Here is a 22,118-nt window from a genome sequence, read left to right as displayed (position 1 = left end):
TTCTGGCACGAGACACCCCAATTTGTATGTAATTATCCAAAAAAAAAAAAAAAACATGCTCCTTGTTTTTAATGAATATTAAAGTTTATTGCTTTTTGTTTTTGCTGAACTGCAGATATCAAGACAAGTGCCTGATGCTTTACTGTCAATAGAAAGGGAAGGCCATACTCATTCATTTTCGTGCTCTGAGGCTGGTTCTGTTTGGGTTGCTCGTCATGTAGCTAATTTCATCAAAAATCGTGCTTCAAATCGGCAATTATCGCAATAAGCTTAATGATCTTCATAATGATGGTGATGATGATGATGATCGCATCATTATCATCATCCATGGATTAATTTAAGCTTAATGATCATCATAATGATGACGACGGCGATCATGATGATGATCAGGTTTTACTTCATCATATTTTCATTGATTCCATTAATATTTGCATTAAGATTGGCAATAAGTGCTTCAATATTTTTGTATTGGAATTGGTGCATAAAATTATGTATAAAAAGGCTTATTTAACTTTTAAAATGTAAATAATGATGATATTATTTGATGTGATGTTAAAGATTTGAACGGTATGTATGTCAATATAAATATTTAGGTGTTGGATATGTAAATATGGTAGAATGGTGTGGTATATGAATGCCCTTTTGTTATATAATCATGCTTATGATGGTCCGGTAGGAGTCCAAGCAAGCATAGTGAGCCGTTATGAGATTCAGTCCAAGCAACCATTGAGATATAAGTTGCTGGACATGGGTGACAACATGATTAATGTTGTCCTTACAACAGATTCAACAATTTTGTTGCCTCACCAAAGACTATTCTGTGGCCTCAAACATTCATCAAATCCCCAACATATTTATTCCAAGGGACGAGTGACATCAGAGCGAGTTTTCAGGACAGGAGACCGAACATATGATGGATTTGACCCGACAAAGTGTGCAGATGATGGATGGTCTAATATGACACCAATATGAGAAAATACATTCGAGATAAATGACAAATTCGAGCAACCAAAGGTTTTTAAGAGATATGAGCGTAACAATAGCCCATATATATCTTTTAGAAAAATATTCGTACATCAAGGGAAACTTAATGTAAAATGTAGATTTTGTTGAATCGTTAACCTAAAAAATGAAGTTATGCATTCCTCGTTCTCCATTTTCTTTAGCTAAACTTATTCTTTTTTACCCAGCTAGATCTACCATTGAGGTGTGAATCGATAGATAAAACATAATTCAATATCCTTAGAAGATGTTATGAGAAAACATTCTGAGAGCTCATGACTGAGTAGCCGATTATAGAGTCACAAGAAAAACAATTTATGGAAAGGGTGGCTATCCTTTGCGTAAATAGAGTTCAAGCTGGTGAAGTTGACGTACATTAGTCATTTATATCAAAAACCTCCATCAAAACTCAGCTCAGCTCCTTAATGATACGGAGCTAGAGAAGCAACATCATATGGGAGGACAAGGGGTGATAACTAAAGTTGGCAAAAACACAACGAAATGAGAAAGTTGGTAACACAAACCCAGTGTTGTCAACTAAGGCACTACAACTAAAGCTGCAGCCTTCTCGGCAATATGTTTGTCATCAGTAAAGCTTTGAAGCTCGAAGAAGAAACCTAACCAGGCCAGGATGAGGGTGTCCTCACTATTTTTAATTGTGTCAAGTAAAGTCTGAATTTCTAATCCATGGGAGAAATGAAGTCAGCATTAAAACCACTGAATTTCTAATCGTGTCAAGTTTTCTCTCATTAAGTGTTTTTTGAATACATGCTAACAATGAATGATTTTCTTAACAAGTTTAGGTTCATTCATTATAGCCTTGATCTTTTACTCTTAAGTGTCACTACACCTCACAATCAAAAAAATCGACCAGTTAAATTGTAGTAATAAAGACCGTGTATGTATGTATGGTGTCACTACACCTCACAATCAAAAAAATCGACCAGCTAAATTGTAGTAATAAAGACCATGTATGTATGTATGTATATATATATATACAAATTCGCATACTAACACGCACACTAACACCTAAACATTCTCATTAAAAATATCATAATCATTATGTGATAAATGTAAATATAAAATTTGGGCATTAGATAGGTAAATACATAAGAATTGTATGTCGTGTATGTAAATTTACCAATTTTTTTTATATAATTATCATACTCTATTAGATTTAGTTATTAAAAACATCAAATCATGAGAGCTCCACCGTTGGACCAGCACTAACAGGCCACAACCATCGAGACCCACTGCCGCCCGGGCATTGTTGTCAAGCTGCCACCACCGCCAAATCACTCTCGCCGCTTCACAGCCACCGCCATCTGACCGCTGCTACCAAAGACATTGACAGTTGATTTTCTGGCACGAGGCTCCTATTGTCTACTTTCCTTTAGATCGCCGCCACTTTCCAATGTTTTCTTCTTCCCTAACGAAAGTCTTGCACCACATGTAACATTCTTCCAACCTTTCAAGGGTTGGTAAAATATTATAACCTACATCGACATAGTAAAATTATTTCATTTGGGCAAGATCCCGTGGTTTTCCACTTTTCAGTTTTCCAAATGTCTTACATGAAAATTTTCTTAACTATGTATGTTCTAGATATTTGTATAACACTAAGACTTTAATATATCATAATACTTAATATGATAGTAATATGTGGAAAATCTTAAAACTTGTCATGTAAACATATATTAAATAACTACCACTAGCAGTCACCTATATGGTCCTCCTACACAAGAAATTATTACGTGCGGCGATCACACATCCAAACGACAGTATGGATGGGCAGTAATGCGATCCCTGACGACATAGTCTCATCCAAACCGTCGTCCAAACATACAGTCAGCTGCACCTAATCATTTTTCCCTATACCCATCACACAAATTTTATATATCTATACATCTAAAACCTAGATGTATATTATATATATATATATATATATGAATTAATGTGAACATATTGGTGTCATGAGAGGCCGAAAAGCATGAGGTGCATGATTTTATTAATGGAAGCAGGTAGACCATAAAGTATGATAAATTAGGTCATGCATGAGCTTATTCATGGAGTCAAGCAATGAACATTTGATGACAATTTAACCGCAACACGATAAGAATTAATTGCTGACTTGAAAAAGATAATTAATATATTGGAAAATATAAAATTAAAAAAAAATTACATATATACCACTAAATTTCTATGTATTTACATATCTAATACCTAAGCTTGAATGTTTGCATAAAGTTGAAATAGTAATATATTTATGATGCACATGCGATGTTATATTTTACTTTTAAATGTGGCAACAATTCTTTTTTTACGTGATATTAAAAATTTGAATGTTATATGTGTAAATATGAAAAATTGGGTGTGAAATACGTAAATACATAAGAATTTTGTTATGTAAGAAAATATTTACATACATACCACTCAATTTTTACGTACGTTCATATTTAAGACCTAACTTCAAGTTGTATTTCACTTTTTAGATGTTTAAATATTGATATTTTTTGTGTTATGAAAGATTTGAGTCGTATAAATGTAAAAAGTAAATTTTGCATGTTAGATTTATAAATGCATAGGAATTAGATGGTATGTATGTAGGGCTGTCAAAAAAGCTCGTTGTTCGCGAAAAAACTCGTGTTCGGCTCTTTAAGTAGCTCGTGTTCCGCTCGTTCGTTAAGTAAACGAGTCGAACACGAACAAGTTTTTAAAGCTCTTTTTTAAAGCTTTTATTATAAACGAGCCGAACACGAACAACTCTTTGTTAGCTCTTGTTCGACCCGTTTTAGCTCAAAAAAAAAACATATATAATTATTTATATAATAATATATTACATATATTATTTATATAATAATATATTACATATAAATAAATTTATTTATATAATAATATATTATATATATTTATATCTAAGTTTAAGATTTAATATCTCGTGTGGTAACGTGGTTAGTGGCTTTTTTTTCATACATTTGGTCCAGCTTCGAATTCAACACTTTACATCTATTTTGGTCCAGCTTCGAATACAACACTTTACATCTATTTTTTCAATTTAATTTTAACGAGCACATTTCGAGCCGAACACAAACACGAATATTTAAATCGTGCCGAACACGAACACACTGTTCATGAGCCAATTTCGAACACGAGCTGTTTCGAACGAGTTGAACACGAGCCAAGCCTGAGCTCTTATTTGTATGTAAATCACTCTTATTTAAAATATTAACACATAAAAACCTCTTAACTCACCCTATTTTATTATTATTTATCATATATTAATTTTGTTTTTGCTATTAATCATCGTGAATGAGAAGTTGAGAAGTAATTTTCACCTGCCCACTAATAACTCATTTTCATTAATTATTTTTTTTAATTTTAATAATAATAAGTTGGGGAAATAGTCCTCCATGCGGACTTAGACTTCATATAATATTTTCAATCTTATATTTATATAATTATTTATTTAAAAAATATTAAGTTTTATAACGAGTCACTGTCAAAAGAGCATTTTGCATTCACACGTGCGAGTACCCGTGCAATCCAAGCATTTAATAGCTTACATATTCACAGTTAATTTGATAATAATAATAATATTATTATTATTGTTGTTTTCTAAATTACTAATGCACCCAAGTACCCGTGCAATCCAAGCATTTAATAGCTTACATCTTCACAATTAATTTGATATTATTATTATTACTAATGCACCCTTAGCATATAAATTACAAAAATGACTCGAGTAATAATATAATTATGTTTTTCTTATGTTTTTTTTTGTTTCATTATTTTTTGAATTTGATGTTTAACTTTTTTTAATGTTATTTTGAATGGTATTCTAGCGATTTTTTCGTGTCTCTAGGGTTTTCGAGTGCTCATCATTTTCTCTTCAGAAAAAAATGTTGGTTCCTTCTTACCATTCGATTTTGTCTTAGGGTTATTGCAGCTTTTAGGAGTTTTGCCCCATCACTGTTATGGATATTTCTTGTTTTCATTCTCTTTGTTCTTCCTGTTGTTGTTCTCTTCTTGGACCTTCTCCCACTCTTAACAGGACTGGCTTGATTTCGTCTCACTTTACTGGTTCCCATTCTTTTAATATTTTTTATGTGTCTAGTACATAGCGTAATTTTTTTTTCTTCAGTAATTTATAATGGCTCAAAGTAATGGAGTATGACTCTTAATGGATATCCATTTAGGGAAATATCTTTTTACAGTAATTGTTGGTGTCAAATTCTGATGTCATGTGTGTAAGGTGTCTTCTTGACTAGTTTGAGGCAATTCACTATTCATTAATAGGATCTCTTTGTTCAAGACACTCATCTGAGACTTATGGTACGTGTTTTGGGAACGAAATCAGAGTCTGTGACGATTCTCCCTTGCATGGGATAACACGTAGTTGGACGGACTCACCCATGACATTAGACATGTTTAATGTTCATTCTAGTATTTAGAGTTTCCTCTATATCCATTCAAAACCACACTGGGGTCAAGGGAAGCCATGGAGCCCTCCTAAGTGCACAACGGGAAAATTAGGGTTCGGAGTGCCCTACTCGCGTCGTAGTCCGGAGCTTCCTACCCGCACCATAGTCCGAAGCGCCCGTTGGCAAAAAATTATTAGATCAAAGGACAAGAAAATACTCATTTTTTAAGTTAAGGGGTCACATTTCAGACATGTTTGGTCCCCCATAGCTTTCATATCGAGAAAAGATTTCGACAAGCGCTCCTAGTGAATATATCTCATTTAATTTATGTTGATGATCTTATTATTTTTGGCAAAAAATATATGAGTTTTGTTAGTCATATTACTTCTAGTATTGATGTCTTTGATAAAGCTTCTAGCATTTATTTCAATGCTTTCAAATATGCTATTTGTTTTTTCTAAATATGTGGATACTTTAACTCAACATTATATGTTTAATGCTTTTGGTTTTTCTATAAAACATTTGCTTTTGAATTATCTTGGTGTTATTTATTAAGTATTCTAGATCAGTTGATATTGATTGTTTAAACCTACTTGATAAACTCCACTATTGATCAAATTAGTGGATGCAAAAATTATTTTCTAATAATGACAGGCTTCAACTTATTAGAGTTACTTTTTTGAGTTATTTATATTATTGGGTTCGTTCCTTTATTCTTCCCAAGTACCTAAGAAAAAAAAGTTTTTTCTTTAATTAATAATTCTATTAATCATAATGATGAACGTAAAAAACTCCATACTATTAGGTGGAATGTTATTACTTTGCGTAAACATCAAGTGTTGTTGATTAAACATCTTTGGATAATATTAATGTGATGTGTAAATCTAAATTTATTTGAATTTTTAATAATTATAGCACTTCTCTTTCCATATGGTGCTTGAATCACTATAGTTCTACTTGGCATAGATCTCATTCTTATTCTCCCTTTTAGAAATGCATTAATAAAGTGGCTAGGAAAATAAAATCCACTTTAACTTTTTTATTTTTTTAATAACACTGAATTATTCTCTTATTATGATCACTGGTTTTATGGATTTTCTCTTTAGGAGAAATTTGATAATAATATTTTTGCTTGGTTCGATTTTCCTCATAAGACTTTGGTTTGTGATATCATTTCTAATAATGCCTAGATTTTATCTTTCTCCCCTAGAGCTCTTGCTTTATGTATTCATGTTATTTATAATGTTCCTATTATAAATGGTTTTAGTTGCCTTTGAAATAATCAAAATAATTATTCTCATATAACTATTTATTTTTATCTTTATAAGCATATGCCTTTTGTTAATTGGTATAAGTTAGTTTGGTTCAAAGGTTTTCTTTAAAATTTGCTTTTCATTTTGAAAAAATATTCATAGTGAGCTTAATACTTGCTCTTAAGAGAGTTTCTGTTAATTCTACTTGTGTTATTATTTCTGTTGGGACATAAACTCTTAACAATTTATTTTTTGATGGTCCTCTATCAAATCACTTAATAAATATATTTCATGTGGTCTTTTTTTTATTGCCCCTACTAATTATTTCTAACTGTTCTATCATTGTAACTCTATCTCCTATAAAATTTATAAGAGGTTTCATCTTTTAGTTATTCAAATTATTGTCTATTATATTTTTTTTGAAATAATTTATATAATTTTTTAGATTTCATTCTTCTCCGATTGAGGCTATTGTTCTTAATATTCATTGGTTGGTTAAGAAAGAACAAAAGAAAATAAAAATTTAGAGAGCTTATTCCTTTACTCTTAAGTAATTTTTACAAGATATATAAACTTTATGCTATATATTCTCTGTGAGGTTGGTTTTTGTTGTTCTTTTGGTGGTTATTTTGGTGGGTGTGGATGTTGATCTTTTGGGGTTATGTTCCTTGAGTGGTTGCTCTTTATTTTATTCTTGTTGATCACTATGGGTTTTTGTTAATTTCTTTTCTAAGGCATTGTTGTTGTTGTTATTGTTTTTCCTAGGGTTTTGCTATTATGTTGTTGTTGATGAGTTTGATATTAGTTTATGTTCCTTTTGGATTGATTTTTGTGCCTTTTTTTTCTTGTTTGCTTCTATCGTGTTTTTTTTTATGTTGAATGGGGATTTCGTTTGACGCTTCTTTTTTTTTTTTTTGTAATGTTTCCTTTGCCATTTTAGAGGTTTTGATATATAATTTTTTTGTTGTCGTTGTAGTCGTTGAGTTTGGTGTTGGTTTTTATTTCTTTTATGTTAGGTTTTGTTATATTGTTTTTTAATCTATTTTTATGTCTTTTACTTTTTGTTGAGTTTGATGTTGTTCTTTTCTTCTAGTGTTGTTTTCTTTTCACTGTTTAGAAGCTGTGATTTGTTTTTTTTGTTATGTTTGTTGTTATTATGTTGGGATGTTATTCATTTTATAATTACAGATACGTATCCTTGATCTTAGTTGATTTTTTATCATATATGCTTATGATCTTACTTGTTTTTTTCTTGAGTTTGGTATTTGTTATGATGATTTACAACCGTTCATTAAAATTCAATCATCTTTTGAATATGTTGATATTTTATTATTGAGATTCATTAATCTTGGATAGATTTTTAATGTTTATTTAGTTAGATTTTCTAAGTTGATTTTTTTTACTCGATAAGTCTAATTTTTTTCCTTTATTCTTTATCCTTTGTTATTAATTTTCTTTCATTTCGCACTCAATGTGTGCTAGTTGTTTTCCTGTTATTGATTTTTTTTTTTTGGCAGAATTTTTGAAGATTGAGATGATCAATTTTGTTTTATTGATGTTGCTTTCTACAAAGTTGTTTTCATTCTGCTCTGGTGTGTTGCTTTTGGAATATGATTGAAGCTAGTTTAAGCTACTTTCATTTTCCTATGGTGGGTTTCTTTTTGTAAGAAGATTAAAGTTAGTTGCTATTATTCTTCAGAATATGTGTTAGTTTTACATTGTGTTGTTACGAGTGTTTGTTATTATTTTTTTCTTGTCGTGTTGGCTTATGTTTTTAATGTCTTTTTAGTAGGCCCTTATACTATTTTGTTGGTGCTAAGCTATTTGTATTATATTGTATTTGTGTCTTTTTTATACTATATTTGATTCTTTTATTAATAAAGATGAGATGCACCCCATTCTCCAAAAAATTGAGGTTATTTATGAGAGGGTATGATTTTTATTAAGATATTTGATTGGCAATTAATTATGTAAAAGACATTTATTCTTATTATTTATAAAAAAAATAAGAATAACAAAATTAGTTGATTTGGAAGAGTGCATGTATGAAACATCGTGTGTTAGAATATCAATGATTGTAGAGTAAGAGATTAATAAATTATCTTTGTGCAAATATTTTGCACATATGAAAGAAGAGTTTCATTTATGACACCAATTTTTCCAAGAAAAATAAAAAAATGAAAAAAATCATTAGATCTAACACTATTAAATTAATGCATTATATCCTTTAGATTAATATAGGAGTACTAGTTATTAGGAAATAGTAGTTAAAGAAGATGGGGCTACAAAGTTAGGAGTACTAGTTAAACTATTTATTATTATAATAATTATTATGAAAAAAGTGGTGGAAGGTGACAATGACCATTCAATATTAATAGTTAGGAGAAAGTCATTAGGAAATATTAGTTAAAGAAAACAATTACACAATAATAGTCAAGTGACAATTGTCGAGCGATGATCAATAGTCAACTTACAGTAATCATGCAATGAAAGTCGGAAGATAATATTCGAGCAATCTCAGTTAAGCGACTAAGATCAGGAGATGATGATTTGGTAATGACCATCAATAATCAGGATATGATGTTTAATATATAGTGGTTGGGTCTTAGTAATCAAGACATGATCAATAGGCAATATTGATTGGATGATGACAATGAATGTAGATCATTGAGTGGAGTTCTAGAATTCATTAAATCTCCAAGGTCTCTTCAATCTATAATTTTTTAGTGACATATTGATTATTTTGTTCAAAGTCCTAAAATACACCATGTAAAAGCAAGCATCTTAATGACTTCATGGTTAAATGATTTTAGGTTTGTTGGATTTTTATTGTCAAAATACTTTATTTAACATTAAAAGGCATTAAAAATGAGTGGTTGGGACTTCTTTATTATTGGATAACAATCTCCCTTGTTTCTTCCTCTTTTATCTCTATTTTTTTTTTGTCTAAAAGTCTTAAACTATGAATCTCACAATACTTATAAATATAAGCTAATGTATCAATTTAGGATTAAATGATTTTTTTTTTTAGTGATGAGTTGCTCCTTCCTTTGAATTGATGCTTGTTGGCTTAAGTTTGTGTTCTTTTTTTTTTAGTAAGATAATCAAATTATCTTTGTACTTCTATTTTTATTAGCAACTCACTTAAAATCTTGCTCTCAATGCTTCTCACACCTCCCTCCACATTCTAAGACTTTTCTAAGATCATCCACCACCCAAGTACAAGTCTAAAAGTCTCATTACTCTTTAATCACTGTAGAAAATCACTTATAGTTCTCGACCAACCTATGCAAGATTACTCTCAATCATTACCCTTTAACATCCACTTAAATTGCACCAAACTACCATTTGCTCTACCTAAAAGTCAATTTTTTAAATAATCAGTCCAATTTGAACTAGTCTTGATATTTCTACCACTATGCCTTACTAAACCCCTTCATCATTAAGCCAAAACTACCTAACTCATTTGTAAATCTTAAACTAAAGATTCATTACCTTTTATAAGCCTTAAGTTTGCTAAAGTGTTCTCCAATATCATTGTATTCAGTTTCAATGTGAACATGGAAAGAGAAATTTTGATTAGAACATTTGACAACAAAATTTTGTTTTATGTTTTTATTTATTTGGTAATGGACTTGCCGCTAAGAGTTTGAATTAGTTAAGTGAGCTTAAAGTTAGTAAATCTTTTTATATTAGATTTATTTCATATTAATAGATTAAAATTCTAAAATAATTTTTATGAGTCTATATTGTAAGCATAAAATCTATTTAGCGAGTTTTACCTTAAAACTTAACTAAATCCTTTTGTAATTCTATCCTTAATTCTTAAGAATCTGAGGCGTGTAAAACTAAGTATATTTTTTCTGCATTTAAACTAATATGCATAATAATTTATGAGTAATAAACATATGGTGCTAAAAATATTAAATTTTATCAAAGATGATCAAATTTTCTAAATTAGAGCTTATAATGTAAGACATTTTTAAAACCGCCTCTACACTTGAAAGTACTTGAAGGTTGTGCTGATTTCTCCATAAAGAGGATAATTTCCTTAGCTATCTTTTAATTGTCACTCCAATGTCTTACTATTTGCTTATATGCTACATTAAGGTCACACCGCCTTACATTTAGGAAGAGAATTATGCCAATAATCTCCAGAAACCTTGTCTTGTTTCCTTTGTCATTTACACCTTCGATACTTAAGATAGCTTGCCCTCTTCTACTGCATTCACTCCTCCAAATTCGAGAAAGAGAGGCTACTTGTAACTCACAGTTATTATTAATACAAACTATTTCAACTAGATCGTTCTTCTTATGAAATTATATATAAAAAATCGAGCACCATACGCTATACATTTGTAAGACACCAACCAAAACTAAACCCGTCAAAAATAATTGAACTTTATCAACTCTTAGATCATGAGTGATGTCAAATTGGCCAAATGAATTCATTGAAAAATAACACTATGTGTAAGCCTTATACTTATATTCAAACAAAATTTCACTAAAAAAAAATATTCCTTACTCTAGTCCATGTAAAACAAAATTGAATTTTCATAAGCTCCACAAGTTAAAATTGTATTCAACAACTGCAAATATATAATATCCACACATCATACTATGATTCTGCCAAACTCCAGACGAGTCAAAATCCAACTTTTCTTAAAAACCCCACCTTTAATAACGCCTGCAAATTAACTCTTTTTAAGCTGAGAAATAAATCTCTTCTTGCTCGGTTAAACCGCCACATCAGCATCTCCCCCTCTTCCTTCTCTCTGATCGATCCTCCTCCCGCTCCCCATCCCCAACGTCACTCTTCCACATTAATCGGCCATAAATCTGATCTTTCTGTTACTAGAACCAACCAGTTTTACTTCAAATCCACAATCCGTCTTCTTCCTCATCCTTATTATCTGATTACAGCGGCTTAATCTCCACCAACCGCCATGTCTTCTTCAAGCAAGAGATTCTTCCTACGCCATCCCATAGTCGTCGACACCGGCTGCAGCTGCCGGAGCTCAAAGCTCTCATCTTTCCTCTCGTTATATTCCTCACAGAAACAGAGGACTCCCAAAACGCCATTTTTTCCCTCCTCTTCTGCAACCACAACGACCTCTCCATCCGATTTCAGCACCGACTTACCTACCGCACATCAAGACTCCTCCTTTGATGACCCTCAGTCATCATCTCCGTCGCCGGTGAACATTCCGGCGAGCGGCCTGAGAGAAAAGAAGTTGGGGTTGAAGCGGAAAGAGGCGGTGCAGCAGAGCGTGGCGGTGGTGAAGGAGTCTTGGAACCCTTATCTTGATTTCCGTGAATCTTTAATGGTGATGATTGTGGAGAAGGAGCTTTACTCTTGGGATAGTCTCTGTGAACTCCTTCATCAATTTCTCTCACTTAATTCTCCTGATCATCACCACCACATCCTCCGCGCTTTCGCTGAAGTTTGGAATGATATTTTCTCTCCGTTCGCCGCCTCTGCCGCCGCCGGTGGCGGCAGCGGTAGAGGTCCGCTGTGAACGCATCAGTAGGAGCGTCAATGGTGAGGGGAAGAAGGGCGATGAATGGAGCCGTTGATGCCACGTGTCGTTTGCCAGATGAGGCGGGGAAGACTACTGGCCTGAATAAACGGCAGGTAAAATGGATGGATTCTGAGTTTTTTGTATGTAGCACGAATCTCAAAGAACTTCTGTGATAGGTTACTTAGGATTTTGAAAATAATTTTTAATAGTGGATTGAAGGCTTTGTTTAATTATGTTTTTTTTTCTTATAAATTCTTGCTTTTATATAGACTTATGGATATATGCCCTAATCAAATGTCTCATCTACATGATTCGAGCTCACTAAGCATGCTTTGACTTTTTGATTTAGTCAACTACATACATTGTTTCTTGAATTAATTTCAAATGATATCTCGAATGTGCGTAGGGCAACAATCGAAACGAGTCAAGTTGAGTATTTTGTCATAACTTGACTTGATCGTATTATATGTTTAGGGTTTGAATCATGCTCCAGGCGAACATTGACATGAATGTTCTTCAGGTTTAATAATTTGTTTAATATTTTTATAATTTAACTTGTTTTATAATTGACTTATTTATTTTAATTGGTGGAGAATTTCAAAGAATGAGTTAATAGAACATAAAAATTTAATTTTTTTTTATATAAAGCTATTTTTTTAAAATTTTTATGAAACTAAAAAAAAAAAAAAAAACCAAATTTATATTCTTCATCAAATTTAGTTGATTCTTATAAACATGCTTGGTATTGCAATCTAGAGCGAGATCGAATAACAAAGCCTTCAATTGAGCTCCTTGGAGTATAGCTCTCAATATTGAATATAGCTTGATAGTTACTTTTTTTTAATTTATTTTTTATTAAAAGATGGACGGCAAGATGTCTATGTCCACCTCATATGTGCTAAGTTGAGCCTGATGGGATCGAATCAGGGACAGAGGGGACTTACGCTGAAGTTGCCAACCAATAAGCCACCAGTTGTGCACATAACTTTAGTAATTGCTTGTGTGTATATAAGCAAAAAATACGTATTCATAGTTCATTGAGATTATCTTTAACCAATTGAAGCAAATTGATGTATTCATAGAACATTAAATATGGCGTGAACATCTAACTGAATTAAATTGCACTCAACCTATAAGATATGTTTGACTTCCAAAATTATGAGAGGTGTTAGTTGAAATATAAAAAAGTTTTAGGTGAAGCAAGAGAAATGCATTTACGTGCATACCACTCAATTCTTATGTATTTAAATATCTAACACCTAAATTCTATTTTTTACATGTATACCACTAATGGGCACAGAAGTACTACATATAGAGAAACATCAAATTTCAGGGTGGGCAGTAACTCATCCGGGATCCCACCCGCTTGTGAAACGATTCAAATCTTTCATATCACATAAAAAATACAGCAGTTGTTTTAATATTTAAAAGTCAAATACACCTTTTTGTATGCATAGGTAAAAAGATGAAGGGTCCGTTTGGGGCAGCTTATTTGGTGTGGTGGCGTTTAGAAAACAGTCCGTTTGGGGCAGCTTATTTGATGTGGTGGCGTTTAGAAAACGTTGTGTCGTTTAGAAAACTCACCTTGCTTGTTTGAGTAAACTGCGTTTTGGCAGCTTATGCATTTTTAAAAGACTGAAAACGGTGCGGTGGCAGCTTATTGGCTATGATGTTTTTCCAAAAATAAAAATAAAAATTTGTAATAGTCACCGCACCTAGCTTATGAACATATTATTTTTAATCAGCTTTTCAGCAGATTATTCAATAAGCTACAGCTGCCCCAAACAGACCCGAAATTTGGATGTTAGATATGTAAATACATAGGAATTGAGTGGTATGTATGAAAATCTTCCAAAGGAATATTAATTAGTTGATGAGTTGTGAAATACAAAACAATATTTTTTTTGGATTTAGGAAAAGTCATTTAAATTTAAAAGTAGTGGGAATAAAATATAAATGGAGGGGTAAAAAAAACGAAAATAATTATTAGAATGATTGCAAGCTAAACTATTTGTAGAAAACCAATAAATGAAACATTATATTTTAAAATGAACTAAACACCTAAATAAAAGGATTTGTTTTGATATATTATTTTTAATCATATAATGCACACACTTGGTTAGGAATAAGGGTTTTCAAATCGACCAAACATGCATGCTAACTCGACTCAGCCAGACTTGAAAAATTTGAGTTTGGACGGACTTGATTAATATTTGGGTCGGGTTCATATAAAAAATTCCAAAACATTTAATTTTTTAGGCCTAATTCGTGTCGACCAACTAACATGAAGTTAACTTGAAGTTGACTCAATTTGACCCGAATAGCTGCTATTCACATCTAAAATAGGTTATGCGGGTCATATTTGGGTCAATCGGGTTGAAGGTGGTTTGGGTTATACGTGTTAACCTGTTTAGTATTCGAGTTGGGCTAGAGTGGATGAAACAGTTTTAAGAAAGGTTAATTTCATGTTAGACCCAAACTCGACTCATGAATCTGATATTACGACAAATATAAATGCACGACCCAACTATTGGCCCAATAGCCCAAGGTAAATATAATAATAATAGTAATTTAATATCAATTGAAAATTAGCTTACAATTAAACGCACTCAAGCAAACGCTAAATAGCCCAAATCATGGCATCAACAAGGCCATATACAAAACTCTAACATATATATATATAACTATTTATAACTGTGATGGATTTTTTTTTCTTTTACATTCAATGATTCCTGATTCCTCTCTCATTTTTTTTTGAATAATTTTGCCTCTGCTCTTATTTATCTATAAAAAAATTGGGCATTTACATACATACCACACAATTCTTATGTAATTACATATCTTACATTTAAACATTGTTATTTACAAGCATAGCACTCAAATCTTAAATAACATATGAAAACACTAACGAAAAAGGCACTAAAACTAATGGGGATGGTTTATGAGTTGAGTTATTTGCGACGGTATAATAACATGATATGTTGTCGCTCAACAACGTAAAATTTTTTCTGACGGTTTTTCTTATTACTGACGCATTATACTGTCAGTTATAAATAAATATTAACCGACGGTCATATTGTGCATATTATTTACGAACTAATCATTTGGCGGGGTATTAACCAACAATTATTTTTAATAATCGATGTGAATTTTCGTGGATAAGAATATTAATTATTGAATGCTTTTAAGTGATTTATAAGTCGTTGGTAAATGCCCTAATTATACACCAAGCCTAAATCCCTCATTTATTTCTCTTCTTCCTCTTCCCACGATCACACTTGTGCTCGCGCTCGCCCTTCTTCTTCCCTCCCTCCCCGAAACCCCTGACCTCGCCCTTGTCGTAGCCCTCTCTAGGTTTCGTCCAACACTATCACCTTTGCAACCGAACCATACAACGGGATCACAACTTGTAGAGACCCAAAATTCCCATTTTTGTCCTCCTTATGCTTGTCTCCTACTCGAAAACATTGAATAAGGTAACTTCACGTCTTCTTTTTCACCTGATTTTATGCCTAGGCGGTGTTTAGCAACATGCTATTTATCAGTGTTTGGTAGTATGACAATACGATAACAATCATCTAAATATACATACCATTATTTAATATGTTTCGTTCGATGATCCAGATGATGAACTTAAAATTTCTTCATCGATCTCAGCATCATTTTCATTAATATCTATAGGGACTTCTTCATGAATCCCTGTGATATCGTCTAGGGGCAAGTCCTAATTGATTGAGCTAAATTGTATACGAAAATTAGATATAATTGACTTTGAGGGAATAAATTTGATAACATTCTGCATCTCAACAATTTTTCGTGGTCTATTCTTCAATACAACAACCCAATCAAGTTTATCCCTTGCTCGTCAAGGGCATCAAATATAATAAAGTTGACTAGCCTTACTTGCCAGAATAAATAAGCCATATTTTGTATAAATGAGTCCAGGATATCAAACATTTTAAACCTAATTCACGAGCTGTGATGCCACATACTCGAACTGTTCAACATTAATAATAAACTCATCAGTTAATCCTTTTCTTCCTAGATATAATATGTCATGCATCCACAATCTAAAGCTTTGAATATCCAACTGTATCATAAAACATAGCACTACATATTAATGCACCTACACATTACACATCATACTTGAAACCTTATTCCAACTACACATCATACTCCAAAACCATAGCCCACAAATCCAGAGAAAATCAACACTAGCTTAACTCCACCCTAAACTTACATATAGGATTGTAAACAAGCCGAGCTTGAGCGAACTCAGGTCTGTCTCGTGTTCGACTCGTTCGAAATTGCTCGTGTTCGAAATTGGCTCGTGAACAGTGTGTTCATGTTCGGCTTGATTTAAATATTTGTGTTCGTGTTCGACTCAAAATTTGATTGTTAAAATTAAATTAAAAAAATTAGATGTATAGTGTTGGATTCAAACATGGACTAAATGTATGCAAAAGAAGACACATAACCACATTATCATATGAGCTTACAATTTAAACTTAGATATAAATATATATAATATATTATTATATAAATAATATATGTATATATATAATTTCGAGCTAAAAAGAGCCGAACACGAGCGACACGAGTAGCTCGTTTATAATTTGAGCTTTAAAAACTTATTTGTGTTCGGCTCGTTTACTTAAAGAACGGACCGAACACGAGCTATTCACGAACAACGAGCTTTTTTTGCAATCCTACTAACATATCACAAATTTCTTATGCATTTACATATCTTACACCTAAATTTTCATATTTACATGCATAACACAAATTTCTTATTTATTCTCATATATATCTCACAGTTGAACTTTCATATTTACATACATAAAATATATTTCTTATGTATTTATATATCTGACACCTAAATTTTTATATTTACATACCTAGCACAAATTTCTAATGTATCGACATGTCTCACTCCTAAATTTTAATATTTACACACACAGCACAAAATTTCTTTTTTGTTTACATATCTCACACCTAAAATTCATATTTACAGACATAGCACAAATTTCTTATGCATTTTCATATATCACCTAAATTTCATATTTACACTCATAGCACAAATTTCTTATGGATTTACAAATTTCACACCTAAATTTTCATATTTACATACATAGCATATCTTACAACTAAGTTTTCATACTTAACATACTTCTCACAATTTTCTTATGCATTTATACATCTCACACCAAAATTTTATTACAATGCAAGGAAAATCAAATATTCCATATGCATTACATACCTAACAATAGAATAAATAAAATAAAAATAAAATAAAATAAAAACTTAGAAAAATTCATATATTTTTGGATCTAACACTTATGCAAGGAAAAAAAAAAGATGATTTCTCTGGACAAGAGAAAGGAGATGACAGAGGCGACGAATGAAGCCGAAGAAGTAGAGATGTGGTTCACGGAAGTCATATTTTAGGGTTTTAGCGTTTGCTTTAGTGTCTGCTATGGCCGACACAATTAAGATGCGAATTTGACGCTAACCTTGGCTTGACGCAACTCGCTAGCGTCATTTTTTCTTATATTTGGACCACTGGGCGACACTAACGAACACCAATCGGTCTCTAATTAACAGTTTTTCTGTAGTGAATTTAAATGATTAATATGTTATTCAGTGCATGAGTCATTGTGAGTCCTCATAATTATGAAAAAATCCTAGTCATGGGTTGGGTTGTCAAAACGGCTCGTTGTTCGCGAACAACTCATGTTCTATTCATTCAGTAAGAATAGTTAAAGAGATAATAATGTAATTTAATGTTTAGATAAAGTTTAGTTTGACCTACAAACTGAGGCTTAACTCAAATTTGTGTTCAAATTTAGCTCACTCTTGCTATTATGTTGCGACTTACTTTGCTTCATGTTGGCAACTATCTCTAACAACAAAATCTTGAGCTCAAAGACCAATACATACAGGCATACGACTAAGTTAAAAAAAAAAAAAAGTCTTACTTATAACCTATGTTTGACACAAATGATTGTTATGTCTTATGTTAAGCGGATTTTTCGTCTCACATTCAAATCAGTGGAGTTGAAGGTAAGGGTCTGTTTGGGGTAGCTGTAGCTTACTGAATAATCTCTTGATAAGCTGATTAAAAATAATCTGTTTATAAGCTATGTGCGGTGATAAGCTATGTGCGGTGTCTATTACAAATTTTTATTTTTTTGGAAAAGTCAGACCGCGGCCAGAAAGCTCCCACCGCACCTAGATAGGTGCGGCAAGAACACGCTGTTTTTAGCATTGTGAAAACTTATAAGCTACCAAAATGCAATTTACCCAAACAGACTATGTGCATTTTCAAAACGCAACCGCACCAAATAAGCTGCCCCCAACAGACCCTAAGTCGTATTTGAATAAAACTTTATGAAACATTAATAAAAATGTTAAATTTGAGTTAAATCTCACCCTTTTAACATGTAGGAAGATTTACACTTCTTACAACTAAACTTCAATTTTTACATCTATATTACCTTACCTATACATTAAAAATATATATATACTTTTTAAAAGCTAAAATGATGGCATCTTTTGTATAAAATATTTGTGTGATATAGATGTAGAAAATAAAGCTAAAGTGTTTGATATGTAAATACATAATAAATAGGCGGCGTATATGTAAAAGCCCCTACATGAACACTCCTTTGACACAGCTTATTCGGTGCGGTTGCGTTTTGAAAAAACATCTGGTCTGTTTGGGTAAACTGCGTTTTGGAAGCTTGTGCATTTTCAAAATGCTGAAAACAGTATTTTCACTGACCGCTTTCTCGCAGCGATTTGGCTTTTCCAAAAAAATAAAAATTTGTAATAGTCACTGCACCTAGCTTATCAACAAATTATTCTTAATCAATTTATCAACAGATTATTGAATAAGTTACAGTTACCCCAACCAGAACCGAAATATAAGTGGATACATTTGTAAGTGATATTAAAAAAAAGAAAAAACGGTGCAAAAAAGTAGGACAGATGGGAGTAATATTATAGGCATGAGGCAGGGGGTCTGAGGGCTAAAAGACAAATAAGTAGTTGAATGGAGAAGCGCAGGCTTGCAACAAAACAAGGGAGAATCTTGCACAGGCCCCTAAGTTTTCTTAACTAATTCGCATGCACGCCACAAGCATGAGCTCTACTGTTATAAAATTTGTCGTTTTGTGAATATTTGTTGGTTGGGTGGATGGAAATGCAAATAAAAGGAAAAATGCTCTCACAATGTCCAAATTATACAGGAGGTGAGCTCTTGCTAAATGGCCATGGGATGAATGGTGGGGTTAGTCACTTGGAGCTCGTTAGTAATGTAACCCTAGAAGTCCCATGGCTTGTGTTGAATTAACACGAGCGTACATGTGGCATCCATCAACAACGATATCATTTGCTTAACATATCTTATCATTCAGTTGTAGGGAAGCTATTAGGAAGCTAGATCTTGACAATCCTCTTGTTTCGTACCATTTTTAGAAGCCTTAGAAGCATTATTTTATACACAAAGCTAAACATAGAACCTACTTGGCATGGATCAATTATGGTCGGGTCTATGTCATTTCTCAAACAATGCTAATACAAAGATAACAATTAATGTCGTAGAGACCACATTCGAGTTGTACTCCATCGTTTCTTTTAGTGCCTCTTAAATTATTGCTTCCACGATCTCCACCTAGTTAACATTAGCATTCTCGAATGTTGCCCCTGATTGGTTTATTAGTCTGCCACATGCGATTTTTTAGGGCCTTAAGCAGTACGTCGCATCATCATTAGCTGCAAGTCTTGCCCTGACTCTAGTAATGAAGCCATTCAGCCAATAATATAACAAGATTAAGAACATGTTAAAAGGCACAAAAAAAGGAACAAAAAGGAGACCAAAAATCAAGCACAAGAACAAAAAGCGCTGAAGTGATAGGCCTGGAAAAAGAAAATTAGTCTCAAAGGTGAAGCAATAAGAGTCGGTTTGGGACAACTTTTTGTCTGCTTCTCGTTTCACTCTGCCGCCTTAATTTTATTTAGGAAACTTCTTTCTTGCTAATTTTTAGAAATTTTTGTGGTGTGAAATAGTTTTTTTTTTCAATCTAGCTGGTTAAAGTGAGGTATTTGTAAGAAAGTCGTTGACTATTTTTTTTTAGAAAAAAAGATGTCTTTCTAATTCTCACTAGAGCTTAATATTAAGTTGTTTTCTTAACCACATCCTTACAACCATCTTTTAAAAACCTACAGTCATCCCAAACAGACCCTGAATGTGAAGTAACTGCATAAAACACAAAGCCAAAATGTTAATAAGAGTTTCAAAGATATTAATACACCCTATTCCTTCATAAAAATTACTTATATTTTAAGTAATATCATCATTCACTTCTTATTTATCTCAAATATAACTAGGTTTTCTCTCTATTTAGTGATATATTCCTAAAAAAATCACATTATGTGTGAAGGCCACATAATAAAACCACAATAAAAATACATGATATCTTATATCCTCTGAGTAGATGATCCGTCTAATCTCTTTCTCCTTTAACCTCTTATCTTCCAAAACCCTTCGTTATTCCCATAAAGTAGCCAACACACGCAGCAAATCTCTCATATTGCTCTATTTTCAACACGAATACTATCATTTTTATCTCGACTTATTAATTTTTTCGTGAACAACTGAATTTCCAATTTTATATGACCAGGCCAGACATGGTCACATGATTGTTGTTGGAGTAATTTATTGTAATTTGATGCCTTTAATAGTGTAAAGTTTAGAAATTTTAATTTATAGATATGGATCATGCAGAGGCATGATAGTAGATAAAAGGCCCAGTAAACCTAGGGATGATGAGGTGCGCATGTGTATAATCTATATATATATATATATAAATAATTTAAATAATTTAAATAATTATTTAATCAAATTCGTAATAAGAATATTCTGACACGAAATGTTTCCATTTTTTTATTGCCCTCGACCTGCTGAGAACCGAGAACGAAGCTTCATGGATAAATAATTTTTTTATTTTAGGAGCATTACATACATATCACACAATTCTTATGCATTTATATACTTAACCCCCAAAATTTCAATTTTATTCCGCACACATAAAAAATATCTCTATTTGTACTTCTAAGAAAAGTGACATATATATTGTTACGAGATCTAGATATATATCAGTTGATTTGGTATATTTATAAATCAAACAAGAGTAAGATCGACAAAGCGAAACATAGAACGAGAAAAATTCACACCAGAAAACGGTAACACCACAGCGGAACACACAGATTTACATAGTTCGACAAATTGCCTACGTCAACGGAGTTGCAGAGGATTTTACTACTTGAGGAATTTACATTAGTTGTTTACCTCGACTTACAAGAGAAATCTCTCACTCTCATCTCACTCTCACTTCGTTGTTCTCACTTCGTTGTTCTCTCTTCTTCTCTATGTTCTTCTCTCTCTACACTGAGATACATCGAAGAAACTCTACACCGAGATACACCGAAGAAGATAAACATACAAGAGAAATAAAACCAATTTCTCTTCTGTCACAAGCCACAAAAAAGAAGTCAAGGGAGAACAATCTTCTTCTTCTTTCTTCTTCCTTCACCGCAAGGAACTACTTCTTGCACATGTCTTTTATCCCGAGGAAACCTTCCTCTATCCATACGAAACCGAAGAAGAGCACCGTGACTTCTTAAAACTGAAGGAGAGCAGTCTGAAGTCTTTTATCACGAACAGGAGGGTTCGAAGAGATGCTACGCTTCACAACATCGGAAGGTAGGAGCGGTTGGCGCGCGACTAAAGAGGCGAGAGGCGCGACTCTTCGCGAACAGAAGCAAGAGCAAGAGCGGGATCGCAACGTTTCGCAATTGGAGAGGCAAGAGTGGGAAAAATCAGACTCCAACGCTTAACAATATAATATATATATATA

General features: G+C 32.4%; 2 protein-coding genes across 2 annotated transcripts in view; both read left to right on the top strand.

Annotated features, from left to right (window-relative positions):
- LOC110019839 (lipid droplet-associated hydrolase) overlaps nucleotides 1-534 on the top strand; it is a 63,590-nt gene extending 63,056 nt beyond the window's left edge. Inside the window, exon 13 of the mRNA XM_020717690.1 lies at nucleotides 116-534. Within this exon, the coding sequence (XP_020573349.1) occupies nucleotides 116-268 (153 nt within the window). The 3' untranslated portion in view covers nucleotides 269-534. The remainder of the gene's footprint in view (nucleotides 1-115) is intronic.
- Nucleotides 535-11,332: 10,798 nt separating this feature from the next.
- Nucleotides 11,333-12,479, top strand: LOC110019879 (transcription repressor OFP8). The gene has a single exon (XM_020717739.1). It carries the CDS (start codon nucleotides 11,623-11,625, stop codon nucleotides 12,193-12,195), a length of 573 nt encoding a protein of 190 aa, XP_020573398.1. The 5' UTR covers nucleotides 11,333-11,622; the 3' UTR covers nucleotides 12,196-12,479.
- The last annotated feature ends 9,639 nt before the right edge of the window (nucleotides 12,480-22,118 follow it).

Source organism: Phalaenopsis equestris, unplaced genomic scaffold, assembly GCF_001263595.1.
Source record: "Phalaenopsis equestris unplaced genomic scaffold, ASM126359v1 Scaffold000084, whole genome shotgun sequence".
NCBI lineage: Eukaryota > Viridiplantae > Streptophyta > Magnoliopsida > Asparagales > Orchidaceae > Phalaenopsis > Phalaenopsis equestris.
Note: the sequence above shows the minus strand (reverse complement) of the source record. Positions and strands in the feature narration are given on the sequence as shown.